We start from the raw sequence: 20639 nt of genomic DNA on the forward strand, positions 1-20639 counted from the left end.
AGGACAAATCAGGATTTTCTTTTTGTGTAATTCAGAGACTAAAGGAATTTGGGAAAAGTTGTCTTACATTTCTCCTCTGCAGGTCATCCAATCCCACTCTGTTCCCCAGGAGCTGTCACTGGGCCAATGACAGAATCACAGAACCAACTAGGCTGGAAAAGATGTTTGAGGTCATCAAGTCCAACCTATTACCCTATCAACTAGACCAAGGCAGTGAGTGCCATGTCCAGTCTTTTATTTAAGACCTTCAGGAAAGGTCTTCACCTCCCTGGGCAGTCCATTCCCATGTCCAATCACTCTTTCTGTGAAGAACTTGTTCCCAATGTCCAGCCTAAACCTCCTCTGGCACAGCTTAACAGATACTGTCCTCTCATCCTGTCACTGGCTGCCTGGGAGAAGAGGCTGATCCCCACCTGGCTAAACCTTCCTTTCAGGGAGCTGCAGAGAGTGATAGGGTCTCCCCTGAGTGAGACAGGATAAACACCCCCAGCTCCCTCAGCTGCTCCTCCCAGGGCTTATGCTCCAGGCCCTTCACCAGCCTTGCTGCCCTTCTCTGGACACACTCCAGCATCTCAACATCCCTCCTGAATTGGGGAGCTCAGCACAGCACACAGCACTCAAGTTGTGGCCTCACCAGTGCTGAGTACAGTGACCTCCCTGTTCCTGCTGGCCACACTACTCCTGATACAGGCCAGGATGCCCTTGGCCTTGGCCATGTGAGCTCGCTGCTGGCTCTTCAATCTGCTGTCAAAGAGTACCCCCAGGTCCTTCTCTGCCTAGGCACTATCCAGCTACTCTGTCCCAGCCTGTCATGCTACAGGGGGTTATCGTGGCCAAAGTGTGGACCTGGCACTTGGTCTTATTAAACTTAATATTGCTGGACTCAGCACATCTACCAGGTCCTTCTGCTGAGCCCTCCTACTCTCCAGCAGATCAACATTCCTGTCCAACTCAATGGCATCTGCAAATTTGCTGCTGGCGAACTACATCCCCTCATCCAGATCATCAATGAAGATGTTAAACAGGACCAGCCCCAGCACAGACCCCTGAGGGACACCCCTCAGGGTGAGCAGCCACCAGCTGGATGCAGCACCGTTCACCACCACCCTCTGGGCCCAGCCATCCAGCCAGTTCCTAACCCAGCAAAGAGCGCTCCTGTCCAAGCCGTGGGCTGCCAGCTTTTCCAGGAGTGTGCTGTGGGAGAGGATGTCAAAGGCCTTGCTGAAGTCCAGGCAGACACATCCACAGCCTTTCCTGCATCTAGGTGGGTCACATGGTAACAAAAGGAGATCAGGGTGGTCAAGGAGGACCTGCCCTTCCCAAACCCATGCTGGCTAGGTCTGATCTCCTCGCTGTCCTGTGGGTGTTGTTTGATCACACTCAAGATGATCTGCTCCATGACCTTGCCAGGCCTTGAGGGCAGGCTGACAGCTCTGTAGCTTCCCTGATCCTGCAGCTGGGTAAGCAAGCTGCAGTGCTAGCAGACAGCACTGAAATCCCAAGGGGAGACAGACTGCTTCCTCCACATGGGAATCTTCAAGTAACCCAGCTACCTGGCAAGGAAAAAAGAGAGAAAAGAGAAGTGCATCCATAATTTCTTCTTCTTCCCTACTTCAAGGAAAGTCACAGAAAACAGCATCTTCAGGGCTGCTCATCTGAGGCTTTGGCAGGGAATGCTCTGTGGCTCACTTCTTAAGTTACTGCCAAGGACATCAGTAGCTGCCAAGTTACTGCAAGGTGTTGAATAAACCTCAGGCTAGCATGAGGCTGTTTTAGCCTGGTAGTGGGACTGGCAGAACAACAGGTCTCAGGAAAACAATTGCTTCTAATCCCTCATTCCAGCCAAATCACCTACAAGCAACTGTTTGTGGACAACAAACAACATTTGTCCCGATTTCTAGTCTGTGGAGTCTCTCGAGGGCCCCTACCACTCCCAGCATCTGTTGGTCTGTTGAGAGGAGGTGTCATGGAGCTTTCATGACTAAATGGAAACCTCGTCAGAATCTAGTCAGAGGACTTCTCAATGCAATCTTCCCGTGGCTTCAGAATGAAACCAAACGAACATGGAAAACTTCATAGACTGCATTTATTAATAATTTACAGCTTACCTATTCATACGCCTGCTGTCTTGGGAAGGTTCAAAACAAAGCCCTGTACTCTAGGTTTTATTTCTTAAACAACGCTATCTCCTGCTGCGGCTGTGTGTGTTTCAACTCCATGTCTTGATAGCAAGTGGCACACAGAAAAAAAAAAAAGGAAAATGGGAGAAGAAATAATTTCAGTTACTCCAAGTTTGATTAAAAAATTCTTTTCTATAAAGAAAGAATGACCTTGTGTGCTTAGAAAACTGGACTCAGAGGTATAGGTTGAACTCTGCCACCTCTCTCTTGTTCAACTTCAGATGTATAACTAATAGTTTCACCACATGCATTTTCTAGGTATAAAGTGCTGTGAGGGATGGAGGGGAGATTTCCAAGCCTTTGCTTGTTCTTTTGCACAGACTGGTTTTCCCACCACCCCAAACTGCTTGCGGGCTGTGCCCATGAAAACCCATGCAAGGGGGAATGGGTAATGAAGAAAGTGTACTGGTGGTAGCATTTGCTACCCCACAGAAGGGTGAGGGCACATATTTGGGTACTCAACTTCTCACTTTCACAACTGCAAGTCATGAGTGACAACGTATTGGGCACCTCCCTCCACCAGCCATACTGAGTGGGTGTGAAGGGCCTGGACAATGCTCTCCATCATACAGCCACCCCTTCCTGGGTTAATGTGTCTAGGCAGGATGAAGACAACTGTCCTGGAGTGATGTCTCTCTGGGATGAGGGTCTCTGCAGCTCACAACTGTGAGTTCCAAGAAGCCCAAGCACAACCCTGGTGTTGTAAGCACTCCATATCCCCTGCAAGCTGTCTGGGTAGAGTCAAGAGAAGGACAGGAAGAGGTTTTTGTGTGGTGAGGCAGAAAGCTACAATTAAAACTGCAGATGGAGTAGTCTTTCCTGGAAGTTTTGGATGGTGACACTGCCAGAAATTTTGAAGGGAACGTAGTGTGAGGCATAGTGTTTGAGGAAACCCAAAAAATGAGCATGGGTGATGAGCTTAGGTATCCAAAAGTTTAGATTACTTATTCATTCCTAACTATTTTAATATAGCCAGACTCTGGTAAGGAAGGTAAAGAAAGATTAATCAAACCTCAGAATTTTGACTTAGAAGAAAATAATATGGTTCACACATGCTGTAGGCATGAATGCTTGACAATATTGAGGATGCCAGAGCAGTGTTAGTGCAGCACAATGCAACATATTGGTATGTGGTAATTTTAAGAGCCAGAAGTATCTCCTCTTAAACAATCTGAAATGCAAATATGAAGCCTGTTTTCCCTCCTTGCTCTGTGTTTTCCTGACAGCCACTGCCAGGATCCAACCAGTAACTTGTCACCTCAAAAACACGTTGATGCATTTGCTGAGGTGCTAATCCTGACCATCATGTGTATGCACGCGCCTTCCTTATGCAGTCTTCAGGACAAACTCTGGTTTCTTAGACTAAATCAGTCTGCCAACACCAGGAGAATGAGAAGGCAAAGGCTTCCTAAGGATATGATTCCTGGCATCATGCAGAAGGGCTCTTTTAGTAAGCAGCGTAATGGCAAAAAACAACCTGGTTGGCTTGACCAAAACCAAACACAGGTGATTTAAGCCAGAACCTTTCCTAATCCAGCTCAGCTGCATAGCAAGGACAAGAACCTGATTTTCACCACATAACTTAGCTGTCTCATTTAAAGTTCAGGCTACACAGAGCTCAGAGTACTTTCAGGATCTTCTTCAGCATTGAGTAGGATCTACAGATTGTTTCCTACACTCTTTTCCAAAGAAACGAAAATAAAAATCTGTTTTGCAAGGAAATGGAATGCAATTCACACATTATTAGGATTTAGCAGTTCTTGCTCTTTTAAAAATTGCTGTGAAAAGAACAGCTTTTGAACTGACATTTGAAGAAATAAAAGGGACTTTTTTTTCCTTCTTTCCATTTTTTTAGCTACTGATCAAAGTATATTAAACCTGCTCTTACCTACTCTTCTGGAATCTCCTTGCTCCTCCCTACACACTCCATTCTCTTTTGTTTTACTAGTATCTTTAAAATTTGGAAATATTACCCTGGTCTCCTGCACTAAAAGTAAGAAAAAAAACTGTTTAGAATTTAAGAAAATTTCTTAATTTTTGAATTCAAATCTCTTACCAACCTAGCAAGACATTCTGGAAACAAAATCTTAACCAACATGGATGAGAAATATGTTTAAAAATGGACTGCCTAGATGCTTTGTTTTGTTTCATTTAATATGTTTTCACTAACTAAACATCTTATAGGGGCTGTCTGCTGCAGACTCCATCATGGTGTAGTAAGTCACTTCATAAAGATCATTTCACCTGGGTGTGCTTTGTGAAATGCCTTGGTAAAGGATTTCAACTTCATTGCACCACAGGCTTCAAGCTATATGAGAGAAAGCTATATCTAGAGAAATGTAGAACTACATGTAGAGAAACTGGTGGCTTTTACTATTGCATGACTTCTAGCCTTTTCTCACTGCACGTCAAGAGCAAGAAACTGCTGCAGTTGCAGATGCAACCTCTATCATTCCTGTACAGTCACAAAGGGTCAATAGAGCTGATCCATGTTTCCTTGGCAAATTAAACTGGAGGGATGCACAGTCCTGCAGCATGTTTCATTGGGACCAGAAAGGCTGCAGCACTCACTAGGGATGCACTCTGCTTATCTTCTGCTGGCAACAAGCATTGCAGTTAAATTGGAGAGAGGATAAACAAGGCAGGGTGGTGGGAGGGGGAGTATACAGAATACAGTGTTCAGCTCTACACCATAATTGAGATACTCACATCCATTTTTATATATGACTGTCTGGAATGCACTTAAATATATGCTTAAATGTCTTCCTGAGTGGATGTCATATGGAAGGAAAAGAGGGGATGGCCTGAAGTGATGCATATTGCCCACAACTTTGGCAACATGTAGTGTGACTACAGGTTGTAGCATGAATAGGCTGCCCATTCCAGCTCCATTAAGCACTGGGACATAACCCTTGTCTTTGCTGGATATAGCCTGTAGCAGAATTCTTCCCCTGGGCAAGGCTTGACAGCAAAACATGAGAAGGGTACTGAAGGGATTTAATTGCATAGCAATCAAGCCTTAGTAGCAGTTGCCTATATATGTTCTCAGAGCACATGTGGGAGTAGAGATGTCTGGATTCTGTGTGATGGGATATTTCAAAACCAGCTGTAGTAATACAAGTAGCAATGCATGGACCTTTACATGGTAATGGAAAATAAAAAGGAGAGATTTTGAAGAACAGCGACAAGAGAAAGATCAAACAGCCTAGAAAGCAGCTGCTATTCAATAAATTACTTAAAGCTGGAAGACTGAAAGAGTATCCCAGTACGTAGCCACAACTGCTGCATTTTCCTTAGCTGTGATCCCCCCATCACCAACTTACTCATACTGCCTCACTTGGGATATGGCAATAAAACTTTGCCTTTTGGCCACAGTGACTACTGGAATTTCATAATGTTCTGTGAGTTTTCAGACAACACAGGACCTCTTTCACGGAGGTAAAGCTAAGCAAGAAGTCACTTTGACGTGCTGTCACAAGACAAGGAGACTGTGCACCAGTAAGAAAATGGGACCAGGAAGTAAGAACACCTGACAAAGCAGCTGCCTTGAAAAACAGCCTGCAGCAAGTAGCATGTCCTGGAACTGGAACTGGTATGGAGGTGGAGGACGTCTGACCAAGGAGACTGGGATGTGGAAAAATATAATGCCAGGCTTGGTGGCCTTTGAAAGGGCAGGCACATGGGAAACAGGGTGACTTCCAGATTCCTTCAAGATAATGGAGTTTCCCCATCTTAGCAGCAAGAGGTTATCACATCAAAATGATATGCTGAAAAATGCACTTCTGCATGTCTCCTGCCATGCAGAAGTGCATTTTGCAGCATATGATGCTCATGGCAGGACAGCCCCATGATGTCATGGTCAGCCCCCACCCACCATCTGGTGTGGTAGCTGCCCTGGCTCAGAGACACCCCTCTACTGGGGCAGCCCCATGCTCGCCCATGCAGTGGCATCCCATAGGACAGGACTGTGAGGGAGTGGGGGGGCTTTGTTGCTGTCTTTGAGAAAAGGAAGCAGACAATGATAGAGGTTAAAAAAAAAAAAAAAGTGTGAGGAGTTTACATGCAAAACCAAAGCCAAATTTGAAATCACAGGTACCCTTGCGATAATGGCTCAGGTGTCCCGTCACTTCCTCGCCTGCCTCCTTCTTCTGTATTTATAACACTGGATTCCTCAGTGAAACTGTTTGTACACACAGCTTTACCACTTTCAATGTCCGATGTCAATACATGCAATGCATGCAGGATGTGTGGACACCTTACACCTCCCTCACCATCCAGATGCTCTTCGTCACTTCTGCTAAAGGCTGCCCTGCAGCAGCAGCAGCAGCAGCATCATTTTGCAGCATGCCATGTTCCCACTGCACTGACGACTGTCTGTGCAGTTCGCCCAGAGTCCGTGCTCTCCCTCCTCCTGGCAGCCCTGTCCTTTCCCTTATCCAAACCTGCTTCAGCGGGGGCTGCAGCCGCCGCCTGCGCGTCTGCCGCAGCTCCCCTCCCTGCGCCATGTGCCACCGCCGTCCTTCCCTGCGCGCTGTGCTGCTCGCTAAGGACACGCTGTGGCACAGCTGTCTGCCTCCTCTGCTGCAGTCAGGCAGGTTTGTATTACTGTGCACGCTGCTGATGTCGAGCTCCTGTCGTGACCCAGCACCCCATAGGAGGAGCAAATGAGCTGAGACGTCAACGCAAAAAATTATAGCCATGCGAGCAATCCCTCTGCTCAGCTGCTTGGAGAGTGCCTACATGGTTTGTGTGACAGCACCAGCACACAGAAGCAGCACAGAAATGCAGTTAGCAATACAGCTGGGAGACAGGCAGCCAGGCAGGCACTGGTCCAGTGACTAAAATGATCGTACCGTGAGCCAGCCTGCAGTGCCTCCAAAAGTGGCTGACTGCTACACAGAGGCTCGGCTTTCTTTGCCATTACTCCAGTTTCCCCTCGGTGACTGCAGTGTGCGCTCCGTTTCGGTTTTGTTTGCCTTTTTGTTTCTCCCTCCCACCCACCGGTCTCCCTCTCTCTCCTCCCGTGTCCTTCTCTCCAGGATGGCGGAAGCAGAGTTGCACAAGGAAAGGCTCCAAGCCATAGCAGTAAGTCAGTTTCCTTTTACTTGCTCTTTTGTCCTTAGCCGTGGGTTGTTGGAGGGACGGGGGGATTCCGGCACAGTGGCTGGGAAGCAGAGGGAGAGCCTGGCTTGTGCAAAGTTGTGTGTGGAATTCCCTATTCGGGAAACGAGTGGTTAAAGTCTGCTTTGCGGGATTTGGCGGAGAAAGAGGGCTCTGAGGAAGAGCGTTGAGCTGACACGTGCAGAAAGAAAAATGTGAATGCACAGTGGCATGCTTAAAAGATTGATGATAGAGAAGAAAAGAAGGAATAAATGGGGAGGAGAGGAGATTGCAGGAGAAAATCAGTACTCTGCTGAATATATATTTTTTCACAGTTGGAGGTTTTGCTTAGCTGATGAAGTCAAGCAAAATGATCTGATGTAGGATGGCTTTTAGTGCAGAAAATAATTGTGTTATTGCTAGTTTTAAGACAATCGAACACAGACACTGCATTGTCAAAATTGTGTAATTGTTTGATCTACTAGTTAAACTGTCATCTCAGCTCCTTAGCTGAGTACATGATTTCAGAAAAATTTCCTGCTGAGCTGCATTACACTATGAGTAAAATATAGGCAGGATTGAGTCCCATTTTAGTTATAACTTCTGTTTTCACATTTAGTAGAGTATTTGAATTGAGCCATGAGCTCAGCTGGTGCAGACCTTGGAGGAACGTGTCTAGTGACACCTGGTGAGGAAGGTGCCTGGCTGTTTAGGATCCACCATCATCCTGGCATATAGAAACTGCCAGCTCATCTTCTAGCATGTCACAGGCATTGTGTCAAAAGGCCTGTGTTTCTGTGGGCACTGCCAGTCAGACATCCCCATACAGCCTGCCCTTGTTCAAGTGACACCCAGCTCTTCTTCTTCCCCATGGCTGAGATGTTGATGCAGCTGTGCCAGTCCCAGACGGATGGCACGGCCCGTGCCGGGGAGCACAAACCTGGAGATCTGAAGGGAAACAGAAGATGGCAGAGCCCACATGGATTTTAGTTCTCTTCCCCAGTTCCCCCAGTGATCAACAGATGCTACATTTTTCTGTAGCTGGTACAGGTTACAGATTTCTTTTGTAGTGTAATAGGAATGGCTGCTGCTGCTTCTTCTGCTGCTGTTTCTGCTGCTGTTGTTCCAAGATATTTTTCTTAAGTCCACTACTCTGCTGATAGGTCAATGGAAATTTAAAATAAATAGTTTAGGGATTTTTCTCTCTAGAATATTAACTGTAGAAGAGCAAATGATATTATTTCTTGGGGGGGGGGGAGCTATAACCATTTAATTTTCAGGCAGTGGAAAGCAGATGCATATTTTTATTGCATATTTAAGCTGATTCTCAGTTTTCTATCAACATAGGCATCTCAAGTGCAAACACCAGGAGGCAAACCTCACCATGGCCGGTGATTTGGGACTCCTTTATGGCAGAACTGTACTGCAGAGCTGCATAGCTCTGTGCTATGCTGCAGTGCATAGCTCTAAAACATTTATGTCTCCACACTAAGGAAAAAAAAGTTTTCATTATTGTCGTTTCTTCCAACTGCTATGTAACAGAATACCAGACAACAGTCATTTCCACATGATGTCCTGAAACCTGTCACCAAAGTAGATCAAGTCCTCTGCTTCTTAGTGCCCTGCATCTCACACCAATGAGGCCATTATGGATTTAATATTACCACCTGGTGTATGGCAGCTTTTACAGTAGGTTTATGCTAATAGAAGGCATAATAGAAGGCATAATAGAAGGCCTTGAGAGTCTGGACCTCCAGATTGAACAAGTCTGGACCTTTCTATACATATTTCCTCTTTGGTTTCTATTTCTGGTAATTCATAAAACATAGTAGGCAATGTATGCAGTTAATTAGATTGAAAGAATTCTAGTTCAGCATAAAAAATATTCAGCCTTATTTTAAGTGTTGGTGTGGGTCCATGAACCAATTTGTTTGCTTAGCACTCTGCAGAGCAACAGGTTTTCCATATAAGCTTGTTAGTTGGTTTTTCTCCTATGCTTGGTCTGCTGCAGATGTTTGTCAGAATGCAGAGAAGTTAATTTCTAGCTTTGCTCCATCAGAATCAGTGACATGACACAAGTTAGGTGTTTCCTGCCTGCCAGTGGTTGGCTAAAATAAGGTCAGTTCTCAAATGGCCTTTCTCAGAAGAAAGAAATGGCATTTCAGTTCAGCTTGGTGCTTTATCTGTTTGAACCTGCTGCAGTATCTCTCTGACATGAGCAGAAGCTTACTCCAGTGTTCTGCAATCACACTGGTTGAATGCTAGACTTACAGAAAGAAATCCAGTCACCACTGGGTTCTCTACACACCTGTTCTCTGTACATTTGCTTCTATCACCATGGTAAATGAGTTTGCTGGGAAATTTGCTGAGTGAATTCTAAGTCCCCATCACTGAATATGTAAAGAAAACAAATCCAAAACCAGAAATATGAACTTTAACATCAGAAAGCTGACTGGTTTTGAAGCATTTGATTTTATATTTTGTTACCTTGACTTATCATAGTTTTAATATATGCTTCTCTGGCACAGAGCAAAGTGTCATAGGAAGAGGAAAAGAAGGAGTCTACTGTTAGGACATTATTCTAAACCTCAGTGAACGTGAGTTAGCCACTTGTTTTGTCTGCAGCAAATACATAGCCTTTCTGTGCATTCATGTTCTATCTGTAAACAGTGAATAATAGACTTTGCCTCGTCTTAGAGCAGTGTTAAGGATGCATGCAAGATTGAGCTGTACTTGGATGCCATGGTTTATGACGGCAAGAAATATCTAAACACATCTTTAAAATAGAATTTGTGATTCTAAAACCAGAGAAGCTTCAAATGTGCATGTTTTAATGTCATTGAAATGCTTAGGCTGTGACTTTCAGATCTTTGAGAAGTCCCTAAAATTCACACACTGACTATAGCAAGACTCAGAGCACTGTGCAAATCTGGTTTGAGAAGTAGGAAGATGTGAGACAGCTAGTAAAAAGTGGAACCCAGTTCTCCCTGCTTGGGAGAAAAACAGAAACTCTGTGTACTGCAGAGGTTCTGTGATGACTAGGAGCAATTGGTTTTCTGATCCTTACTCGAGCAGAGGCCACATCACATCTTCCAACTTGGATGTCATGTGTGCAACAGACAGATACTGGTAAAGTTTTCTGCCATGACACACTGCTTTTAACACCTCTAACTGCCTGAGCCTGAATCACCACAGCATCCCTCTGCTGCCCTACCAGAAAGGGAGCTGAGTGGTGCCCACAGATAATACTGTAGCAAGATGTCTTCAGCAGGCACACAAGAGGTTAAAAGAGGAAGCCATCTTCTCTCCGGGCTTGTTCCTGTATAGAGCACTTTGGTGTTTGTGTCTGCTTGTTTTCTGAAGGGGATTGGTGGCTAAAATTTTGGGTGAAAAAGGAAGCATTTTCGTGGCTTTTAAAAATATGCTGTCTGCAAGTTGCTCAGAAGTTGGGAATATAAATAGTCCCAGACTCAGTGGCCTGGGGACAGGTGAGCTGACTTAATTTATCTTATTTTGGATAAATAACATGTATGGCCCCAAAATTTGTTATAGGGCACCTCTTCTATGACTGTAGAGAACTCCAGATGATAGTGACCTAAATATAGACAAGCATTTACAAAATCTAAGTATTTTCTGTCCCTTACCTAGCAATCACAAAGCTGGGAAGTGGGGTTTTGGGTATTGATTGGTGCATCTGGGATATGAATTTACATATGATACAGTGAACATGTGTTATCCATACATCAGGTGAACTAAATACAGTCATTGAGGAGCAGCAATGAGGAGAAATTGTCAACAAAAGCAACAAGCAGCGCAGGAGTTGGAGGCTTCCCTGTTCAAGAGATGTCCAGTGTACAGATTCAAGTGGGGAACTACTATACTGATTCCTTAGCAGACAAAAACAACAGCGATGATGGTCCCTTACTTACAAGTGCCCAGCTCAGAGAAGCAGTGACTCAATTAAAGTATCACTGACATTCAATTAGCCACACCAAAGATACCGCCTGTCAGGAAAGACCATTCTAGCTTTTTCTATGAGATGATGAATTTGTTGAGCTGAATCCAACGTTACTTAGATGTCATCAGGGGGCTGAACTACTATGGCAGGACAGTGGTGTTTAAAAATAGCCCCCTCCTGTATCAGCGAGGTCTGCCTTACATGGATTAAGGACTGGCTTTCTGACAGGTCTCAAAAAGTTGCTATTTGTGAGGGAGACTGCTGTTCCTTGAGAGCAAAGGCAGGGAAGAATTCACAGGAAGCAGTCTTTTGAGATATGAAGGCATTCCCTAGTTGTAATTTGATGTAAATGGAAATTGCTGATGTGCAGGTAACAAGTGGCAGAGGAGCTGGATATACTACACGAAGACAGCAAGTTGATTATTTGGTAAACTGGATCTTCCATTTAAAGAAATACATCACACCTGTGTACAGCTGGCATTAAGAGAGGCCAGTATGGGTTTGTACATCCAGATTTAAGATAGTATGGGGCTCGCACCACAGAAGAGGGCTCTGTAGTCCAAGCAACACTGCCTTTGACAAGGAACAAGAAATAGTGTGGGAGGTAATTCAACAGGGACAAGGAGAGGGATCCCGGTCCTGCACAGGAGATTGGTTTCATACCAGTTAAACCTACAGCAAGTGAGATTTTAGACTCCTCCCAAATGGGAGCTATGTGCATTCACATTTACGTGAAGCACTGCACTGATTTTTCAGTAGGTGTTTGAGAATACTAGTACAATAGCCTTTACTCCACAAAATGAAAACCCGTGACTAGTACATCATATCCAGGATCATTTTACTATAACACTGCTCCACAATTTTTGTGAGTCCTTCCAGAGATCATTGTCATGAATATTAGAATGTGAGAAATTAGGTGTTGAGAATCACCTAGAAAGATGTGGCAAATTGATTTAATCAACAGCTTGCTATTTCTGTATGGCTTAATACATTAGTTTCCAATGCTTTCATTTAGGAAGTAATGCTTTTGTCCTTTAAGTTAAGCATGGGATCGAATCCATCTTAATCCAGTTGTCTTCAGACCTAAAGACTGCAGGGAAAAACAAAAATGCAGCAAGGTATGGAAAAAAAAGTCAGCTGTGACTTTTCTCCTTGGAAAATAGGTGAGTGAGAAGAATCTGCAAAAGGAATGAGTGTTGTGGAGAGAGAGGATAAGTAAATACTACTTACATGTTTTGGCACAAGGATTAGTAGGTATCTAAGGAAGGTAACAGTTGTGGACAAAACAAGCACAAAAAAATGTTGTCCCTGTAACGAGTTGTTAAACTGTAGAGCCCAATTCCTCAGGACATGGTGAATGCTGAAGAGTGCACTTGGGCTTGAGAACAAACCAGGCAAACTCATGGCAGTGGAATCCATAAAGGACTTTCTCATTAGAAGTTTTTTAAGCTGCAAACTACGGACAGAGAAGTTTTTTATCTGTTTGCCATGCTCCTAGTTCTCCTTTAAGCACTATGAAGCATGGCCTAGATGTCCTGATCAAGTGCAGCCAACCTGTGTACTCAAACAATTCAAATTCCTGGAGTAGCCAAATCTGGAAGTTTTGACACTAAAGAAAGCCCCTGTTGCAATACTTACTTGAATTCAAACTTATTTCAATATTGCTATATAGTTTAATCCATTTTTCCCTTTTCCATTTCCCCCTCATTATCTTATTTGCTCATCATATTTATCGTATCTTATTTATCATAGCTTACTTATCATATTTATGGCTCTGATTAATCACAACCATTCCTCAGTGGTCCCAACACCCAATTACCTGAAACAGAAAAAAGCCTTCTGTAGCTCTCCTCTTTTTACATTCTAAGCTAAAAGACTTGAGGGCTAGTGAGACCTTATCATAATCCCAGAGTACTCTGGTGAGGAAGACCTGGCAGAATTGAGTCTGCATCCTGCTGCAAATATTTCCGGGGTGGGTTTAGCAGGAGTTAACTAGGGGTTAGCACAAACTAAATCTAAATTAGTTCTGTACTGTGAGCATGACACAGATCTGTGAGATTCCTGTGAACCTCAGTGCAAATCAGCCAAAGGAGAGAAATTACATTTGCATTGCTGTAAAGGATGAGGAGAGGTTTCCCTGCACACAGATCTGCATGCAGCCCTACCCTGGACTGCAGCAATACCATGAGTCAACTTCATGGCAGACCTTAGACAGAGAAATACATGCAAGCAAGATTGAATCTTGCCTTTACTTCTGGAACATATAAAGCACTTAGAAGTCATGTGTGAAATGTTGGTGTCTTTGCCCATACTAAGACAAAAACCAAGCAAAAAAATGCCTAAAATACCAGAAAACTAAAATTACCTTCTCAAGTTTTATCTGTATTTTTGCTTTAGGAATGTTTAAATGACAGCAAGAGAAGCAAAAAGATGAAGAAAAAATATTTCTGTCAAAGTATCTGTGAAAACTAGGTAAAAAATTAGAGAAACAGAAACCAGTTTGCTCTTAAGAAATTTCTAGACAGTTTCCAGACTTACCCAAACTCAACTGTTTAAATTTAGAATTGTTTCCACAGCACATTCCTAGCCCTTAACACATCACCAACATCTCTTGAGCACAGACAAGAAGCCTGAGATACTGGACTTTACCTTGTGCCTTTCAAATTATATTTTTAAAAAGAAGCTGAAAATTGTTGAAAAGGTTTTGTGATTTTTGTTGTTGTTCTTTTGAAGTCTCTGGTTAAATAAAAAGTTGTGAAAGATGTATATTTTTGGAAACTATTGAACACCTCTAGCCTGGAGTGTTACTTTAAGGACAGATTTCCTATACCATGGTATAGTTAGTCTGAGGTCAGACTGTGGGATTTACATGCCATGCTTGAAGTAATGGATAGCTGGATACCTAGGTTGAAGGTGGGATAGGCCTGAAAGGGGTTCCACACTGATATTCAGCCTCTCCTTGAGCAGTCCTGCTCTTTTAAGGAATCACTCCTTGTATCCATCTAACTGCTTCACAAATACTGTTTTATGCTTGCACAGAATAAAGTGTATCCTTTTCACAAAGCAGTCACCAGCAAGACGGTTCATCTGCCAAGTGTATTTGGTAAAGTATTGGACTATGCACCTCTAGTAAATTATTAATTATTACCTTGCCCTCTCTCAAATGGCACAGGAGTATATGCTGAGCCTGTGTGTGCTGAGGCACAGGTTGGACTAAGGACGTCTTTCAGAAGCAGAGCTTGGAACCAAAAGGATGCTATGCCTGCCTCTGGCCCTAATTTCCTAGCGTAGAAAAGCATTTTCTGTTGCAAATTCTGATCAGGAAAAGCCACGTGGTTGCAAGGGTTAACATCACCCAAAAAGCTGAGTGGCAGTGAAATGGGTCCGGCCTATTAGCAATTGCTTACCAGACCTGTGTAGTTCTTGACACACAGATGCTTTCTGTTACTTAACTGACTTCCAGTGAGGTTAGATCCTGGAGGCGTGTAAAGCTTTCTTCCTCTTCGCCAGTAAAAACAAATACTCTCTGTGTACAAAAAAAGGCCAGCAACCAATGCAGTTGGAAGAGCTCTTTTTGGAAGGAGACAGACCTGCCCTCGTCTATGAGTTGCTGCCCCTTCCAGACAGCACACAGCTCAGGTTGTTGATTCAGGCAGTGCTCAGACTGTTTTAATTTGAGCTGCCAGCATAATTTGTCAGGATCCAGAGACAACAGCAGGGTGGGGCTCAGACCCTCTGCAGTTCCTAATAATAGCAGTCACTGGCAATCAGCTGGAGATTTGGGACAGCAGAGATGTGTTCAAATGTTTCAAACAAATCACAAACCTTGAAAGAAGGCCCTGATCTTACCAGCGGAGGACTAAATAAAAGGTACTTAACAGTTTTTTGGGGCTATGCCATTGTCAGCTCCTCTGCTTCAGACATGTTCCTTTGCCATGCAGAATTGCAAGCAGCACTGCAGTAGTGGGAAGTAACCTGGGCAAGTGATGGCTGAGGAGACCCTTTTAAGAGGCTGAATATTGCAGACAGAAATTAGAAGCCAGATTGCCGTGTGATTTATTGCTGGAGGAGGCGGCGCTGAGCAGGCCGAGGCGCTGGCTGCAGCCACCCAGCTGCAGTCTCGTTAGGGCACAGCAGCAGCAGGAGCGAGCCCGGGGCTGAGATGGCTCGGAGCCGGGGCGAGCGCCTGGCCATTAATTAACCAGATGAGTGCCACTGCGGAATGACCGGCCTTTCCCAGAGGGAAAGAGTATACAAGCACGTACACAACCCCTTCTTCTTAACCTCTCATGGAACAGCTCTGTTCTCCACCACGTGCCAGGTCCTTGGAAGAGCTCCTGCTGACAACGATGTGTTTTTTAAAGATCCCTAGTCATCCAACTGTTTCCCATTTGGAACATAAAGCAAGCACTTGGTATCCAAGGTGTCACTAAATTTACAACAACTGCTGCCCAGGGGACTGGATTCTCTCATATGCTGGCGTTGGTACAAAATGGTTATCTTGAATGTGTTGGCCAGTTCAACTTGGCAACTTTTTGCAGATAGTATTTGAAAGTTAATCCCTTATCTCTTTTGAATCCTCAACTACATTGAAATAGAAAGTAAGGCTCAATTGTTAGTCTTGTATTTGCTCTTAATAAATATGAGCATATGCAAGCACTTGCTGTATGTCAGACAAATAGGCTCCAGCAGAATTTTGATTCAGCATTGAAAGCTACATCTTTAAGACTGCTCCTTGTGGTAGAGATACCTGCTTTATTAGGAATGTACATAAACTCATCCCAGCATCACCAAGATCTTAGCAGTTTGGTCTGGTTAAGGAAGTAACTTCTAATCAGGCAGGAAAAGAACCTCTAGTTTTAAAAAGAATAAAATAAAGAAGAGCCTAAATGTAACACTTTGAAGAACTGCGTCCCTGAATCAGTAAAACACTGTATCAGTTCTTTCTGCTAAATTTACTGTTGTTATTGCTAAAGTTTCAAAATGTACAAGATTTAGACTAAAATACAATTTGGACTATAGGATACAGACAATATAGGATGCCTGAAACTCACCTGTGAAACAGAGACCTGTTCACACTTTTCATGCTTTGGCTTTAGATTATCAGATTGCCAACTTCCTGGTTTCTTGAGGAAAAATAATAGAATTGAAGTTGTTTATGATTATTCTTTTCCTTATCATGTGTGACATTGCTTAGGATGCTGATGCAAGATTTTGGTGAGACTAATGTGTCACAGACCTCCTCCTCTGTGACTTTGTCTGTAATTCACAGTGTTCCAGAGTGTTCCAGAGGAGTTGTTCCAGGATCAATAAAGCTTACAACACAGGCAACTCTTTACTTTTTTTTTTCCCTTGGATTTTAATATAATATAAGAATTAATAATTCTGAAAGCAAGGGGTGTTCAGAGATTATTCCACTTCTGAGAAGGAGCAGGTGGAAAATCCTGCTGAACTGGAAAAAGCTGGTAGGAATTTTACAACTCTGCTGCAAATCTCAGAGCACTTCAGGGGTAAATTCTCTTCTGGATTTGGCCTCTGTATCTCTGCCTGCAAACTCATTGCCTATGAAAGCAGCCCTGAAACACTAAGGAATCTAGATCTAAGGAAAAAACCAGTGGTTTTTTGGTGGTCCAAGTATCTACAGCTGCAATTTCTGCTACATTTTGGTTTGTGACATTTAAAGCAAGCCACCATCCTGGCTTAGACATATAAGAAAACAGAATAGTTTATGGTGTCTGTTAGTTTGAAAACACATGCTCATTGGTAAAATAAATCCAATTTATATTGAAGTGAATAACAGTAATGACATAACTCTGGACAAGTCAAAGATGACCGGTGGAAAGGTGGTTATATACTGTTACTATCTGTATGGATTGGAGAGTGGTTTTACCAGGCTCATCTGTGTGCCACTGAAGTGAAAAAGGGATTTTAAAATGATACTGGAATATTACTGGCCTTTTTCACATGGTGTCTTCAATACAAGCACCTAGTACTTACCAACAGCTGTATAGCAGTACTGAAGAAAGAGTGATAGTGCATAATGCTGTGAACATTACTCAGCAGTCTCATCTCAGTTTCATCTATCATGGAAAAGGCACTGTGAATATATATATGTGTATATGTGTGGTGATAGATTAAGACAGATAGATAGACAGACAGACAGACAGACACGCACACAAACATAAAAGCTTAGTATGGTATATATTCTGGAATGCTGTTTGTTAGGCATGTGGAATGCTCTTTTGGTCAGAAACCATGCTGGGTGTTAGTCTCCAAGAAATCCATGGGCACAATGGAGAAGAGTCCAAGAGAGTCAGGAATGATCAGAAGTGGAAGAAAATTACTGCTGAGGCAAGGCAGAGTTGTCTGGCCTGGTGACGAAAATACCAATGTTAAGCTGATCTTGTGTAAGGGTAGAAAAACCTTCTGTATTCCTTCTAGGGTGGATCACCAGTATCTTTGCCTGTTCTCAGATGTTTCTCAGTCAACCAGTGGTAACTAGTCTGCGTATAAAGTGTTCTTCTGCAGCCAGTCAGTTTCTTTGCAATGCCAAGCACACTCTTTCCCAGAGTTTGGCAGCTGACTTATGGATGCTTGCAGACCCAGAAGAGCAATTTAACCCAACTGCAGTGGCAGAAATCTGAAGCTGTGTTGGTTTACTTTGCATTTTGAATAGGGTAAGTGTGTGAGTAATCAGGCACTGGAATTCAGATACGTTGGCTAACCTGATCGTGTTTGAGGACATAAAATTACCTTTTTTCCTGTAGGGGAACCATCAGTCCCTATTCTCTTCAGCAGGATCCTATTCTGCTTCCAATCAAGTTATAGGAATTTTGCTGCTAGTTTCAGTGGTGAGCAGGAACAGGAGTATCCCCATAAACATTCACACCATTTCTAACACTATCATCACAAAAAATTCCAGATCTGTGCCAAATCAGACCTATAAATCAGACTTTCCAGGAGGAAGTATAAGGATGAGGATGAATACAGAAACTCAGCTTCACTATTTGTTTAACCTTGAGAGTTGCATGCTTTGCCATTTGTCAAATGCTCATATCAGCAGTACAGAGGCACAGTTAGAAAGTGCCCAAACTCAACTATCCAAAGTTCAACTTTTTATGACAAAAAACCCCAAAAAACTGGATTTTAAACTCCATGTGTTCATGTTCACCCACAGGAGAGAGCCAGTTTTTGACAGCTTGGTTCTCATAATACTTTCCCTCTGCTCTTGACTTCTTCCCTTTTATGTTACCAAGAGTGCAGATATACTGTTGCTGGAATAAGCTTCCCATGCTTTAACTGTGCCGTGCAAGGAGCTGCTTTTTCAGTACAATCTTTTTCAACAGGTTTTTCTCTTGTGAGAAGTCTTACAAATGGAAGCAGGGGACAGGGGGGTTTGGGATACAGAAAAAATAAGAGTAATTATAGTACCATCTCTTTTTTCTGTACAGGCAGGGGGTAGAGAATTTTTTTTTAAAGAGTTATTTTCAGTTTCAGTGAAACCATATTTGTGGTTTCTTTGTTAATCCTGGAAGGTGTGAAACTGTAAAGGCTCAGCAAGCTGAAATTTCCTTAAAGCTATAGCCTAAAATCAAAGGGGATGAGAATCTTACCCTTTGGCTTGTGCAAACTGAATTGTGATTGAAATTAATTGTTTTTCTTTTTATCTAAGCCAAATTGGCTTTGAGTTGCCTTTGCAAAACAATGCAAAACTTTGCACTGAAACTTTGGAGCCAGTCTTTAGGACCTGTTTGGGAGCTGGAAAACAAATAGTGCATAATCTGTAAGGCAAATAATTGTCAAAGGCCTCCAGAAAGCTCAACTTCAGGGCAATTTCTTTGCACCTACATCTTGACCTGTATGGGCAGAAAGCCTTGCAGCATGCATTAAGGTAAAGCAACAGGTTCTCAGATTATAACATCCTTACTGATTTATCTTTCTCTATTCCTGCATTTTAAGAAAGCTCACATCACAGTTAAGAAACTGATCAGAGAGACCCTTCAGTGCTGACGTGTGGTTAATATTGCACTCCATTTGTCTTGGTTTGAAAGACAAGCATCTGCTATGAAGGCAGGAGCCTCCCTTGGAATGGAGAGTATGACCCCCTTCCCTGCGAATTATTATCATTTTGAACCTAAGGGGCTCACAGGCAAAGACAGGACAATAGGAACAGCAGTTCATGACCAGTGTGTGTAATAAAGCACACAAACATCACCAGCCCCGGCAGTGACCCCACACAGAACCCGAACTCGGGCCCGGCCCGCTCGGCCGCGGCGCTTTCCCTCTGCTGCAGTTCCGGGCTTGGCCTGCAGGGGCGCCGCTGCTCCCGGGGGCGGGGCGGGCGCGGTGCCTTCCCCGCGCCTGCAGGGGGCGCCGTGGCGATGGCGGCTCGGCCCAGACGGGCAGGGATGGGGGAGAGGCCTTGCTCCACAAACCCCATGGCACTGATCCCGGGGCCCAGCGGGACTCTCGGGAGAACCAAGCTGGGGCAGCAGGGATGAGCAAAAATCCCGGGGTGGTGGACGAGATGTATCTAACTCCGCAGCTGTAGCGGGAGCCACAGGACGTCGGGCAGGCAGGGGATGCGGGCTACAGCGTGACAAAAACTCGGAGCAGTGGCAAAGAAGCGGCGGGGATGAGGCAGCGGCGGGGATGAGGCGGCAGCGTCCCGACTCTGAGCAGGGCAGGGGAAGGTGGGCTCGGGAGCCTGGGGTTTTACCCGAGGCACCCGAGCAGATGGTGAAAAGTCCCCTTTTTTTAGTGAAGTAGGGTGAATAAAGTCCCAGTGCAGCGGTTGCTCGGACGAGCGGAGCTCCGCTTACGGCAGAAGAGAAGCAGCCGAAGACTGAACCCCACAGTGCTGATGTATTCTCCCCACAGCAACCTCAGCCCCTCTCCCCTCCGAATGCTGGCAGCCCAAGAGAGATAGGGGATTTGCACCCAAATCTGTTTTCCCAGTCCAAATCTTCACAGTATCTCTGCCCCCCATGAAACCCCAGGGAAAGAGAGAGTAGCCAGCTACACCCCCTCCCCTGAGCTGTGACAACTTCTTTTGTCTCTCTTAAGTATCCCGTTATTGTCTCCTAGCAACACACATGGGGGAAAATTCCCAAAGAGACAAAAAAAAAACCCCAAAAACAAAGGAGAATTACTAAATCCCAACACCATTTCAAGCTGTTTGTCCTTCTTTAGCAGAATTTTTAGTCTTAATAAAGCCCCACTTAAACCATGAACAGTAAGTAATCGGCTTGCGTGTGGATATATTGCTGAAGCATTACATGTTTCCAGGTGTGCAATCCAGAATTGCAGATATTCAATACTTAATAGAGAATAAAAGTGGCAAATCTGGTGACAGCCTCTTTCTGTGTTGTAGTAATTGCATCCTGAGTTTTACAGTGTTA

General features: G+C 44.0%; 1 protein-coding gene across 5 annotated transcripts in view; it reads left to right on the top strand.

Annotated features, from left to right (window-relative positions):
* The first annotated feature begins 6872 nt into the window (after positions 1-6872).
* Positions 6873-20639, top strand: part of PALM2AKAP2 (PALM2 and AKAP2 fusion) — a 264464-nt gene continuing 250697 nt past the window's right edge. For 3 of the 5 annotated variants that reach the window (XM_054517804.1, XM_054517805.1, XM_036403819.2), the window contains exon 1: positions 6883-7265. In XM_054517804.1, coding sequence (XP_054373779.1) covers positions 7221-7265 — 45 coding nt within the window. In that variant the 5' untranslated portion in view covers positions 6883-7220. Of the gene's footprint in view, positions 7266-20639 lie in introns of all 5 variants that reach the window. The other 2 variants (XM_036403823.2, XM_036403824.2) reach the window with 2 other exon arrangements.

Source organism: Molothrus ater, chromosome Z, assembly GCF_012460135.2.
Source record: "Molothrus ater isolate BHLD 08-10-18 breed brown headed cowbird chromosome Z, BPBGC_Mater_1.1, whole genome shotgun sequence".
Classification (NCBI taxonomy): Eukaryota; Metazoa; Chordata; class Aves; order Passeriformes; family Icteridae; genus Molothrus; species Molothrus ater.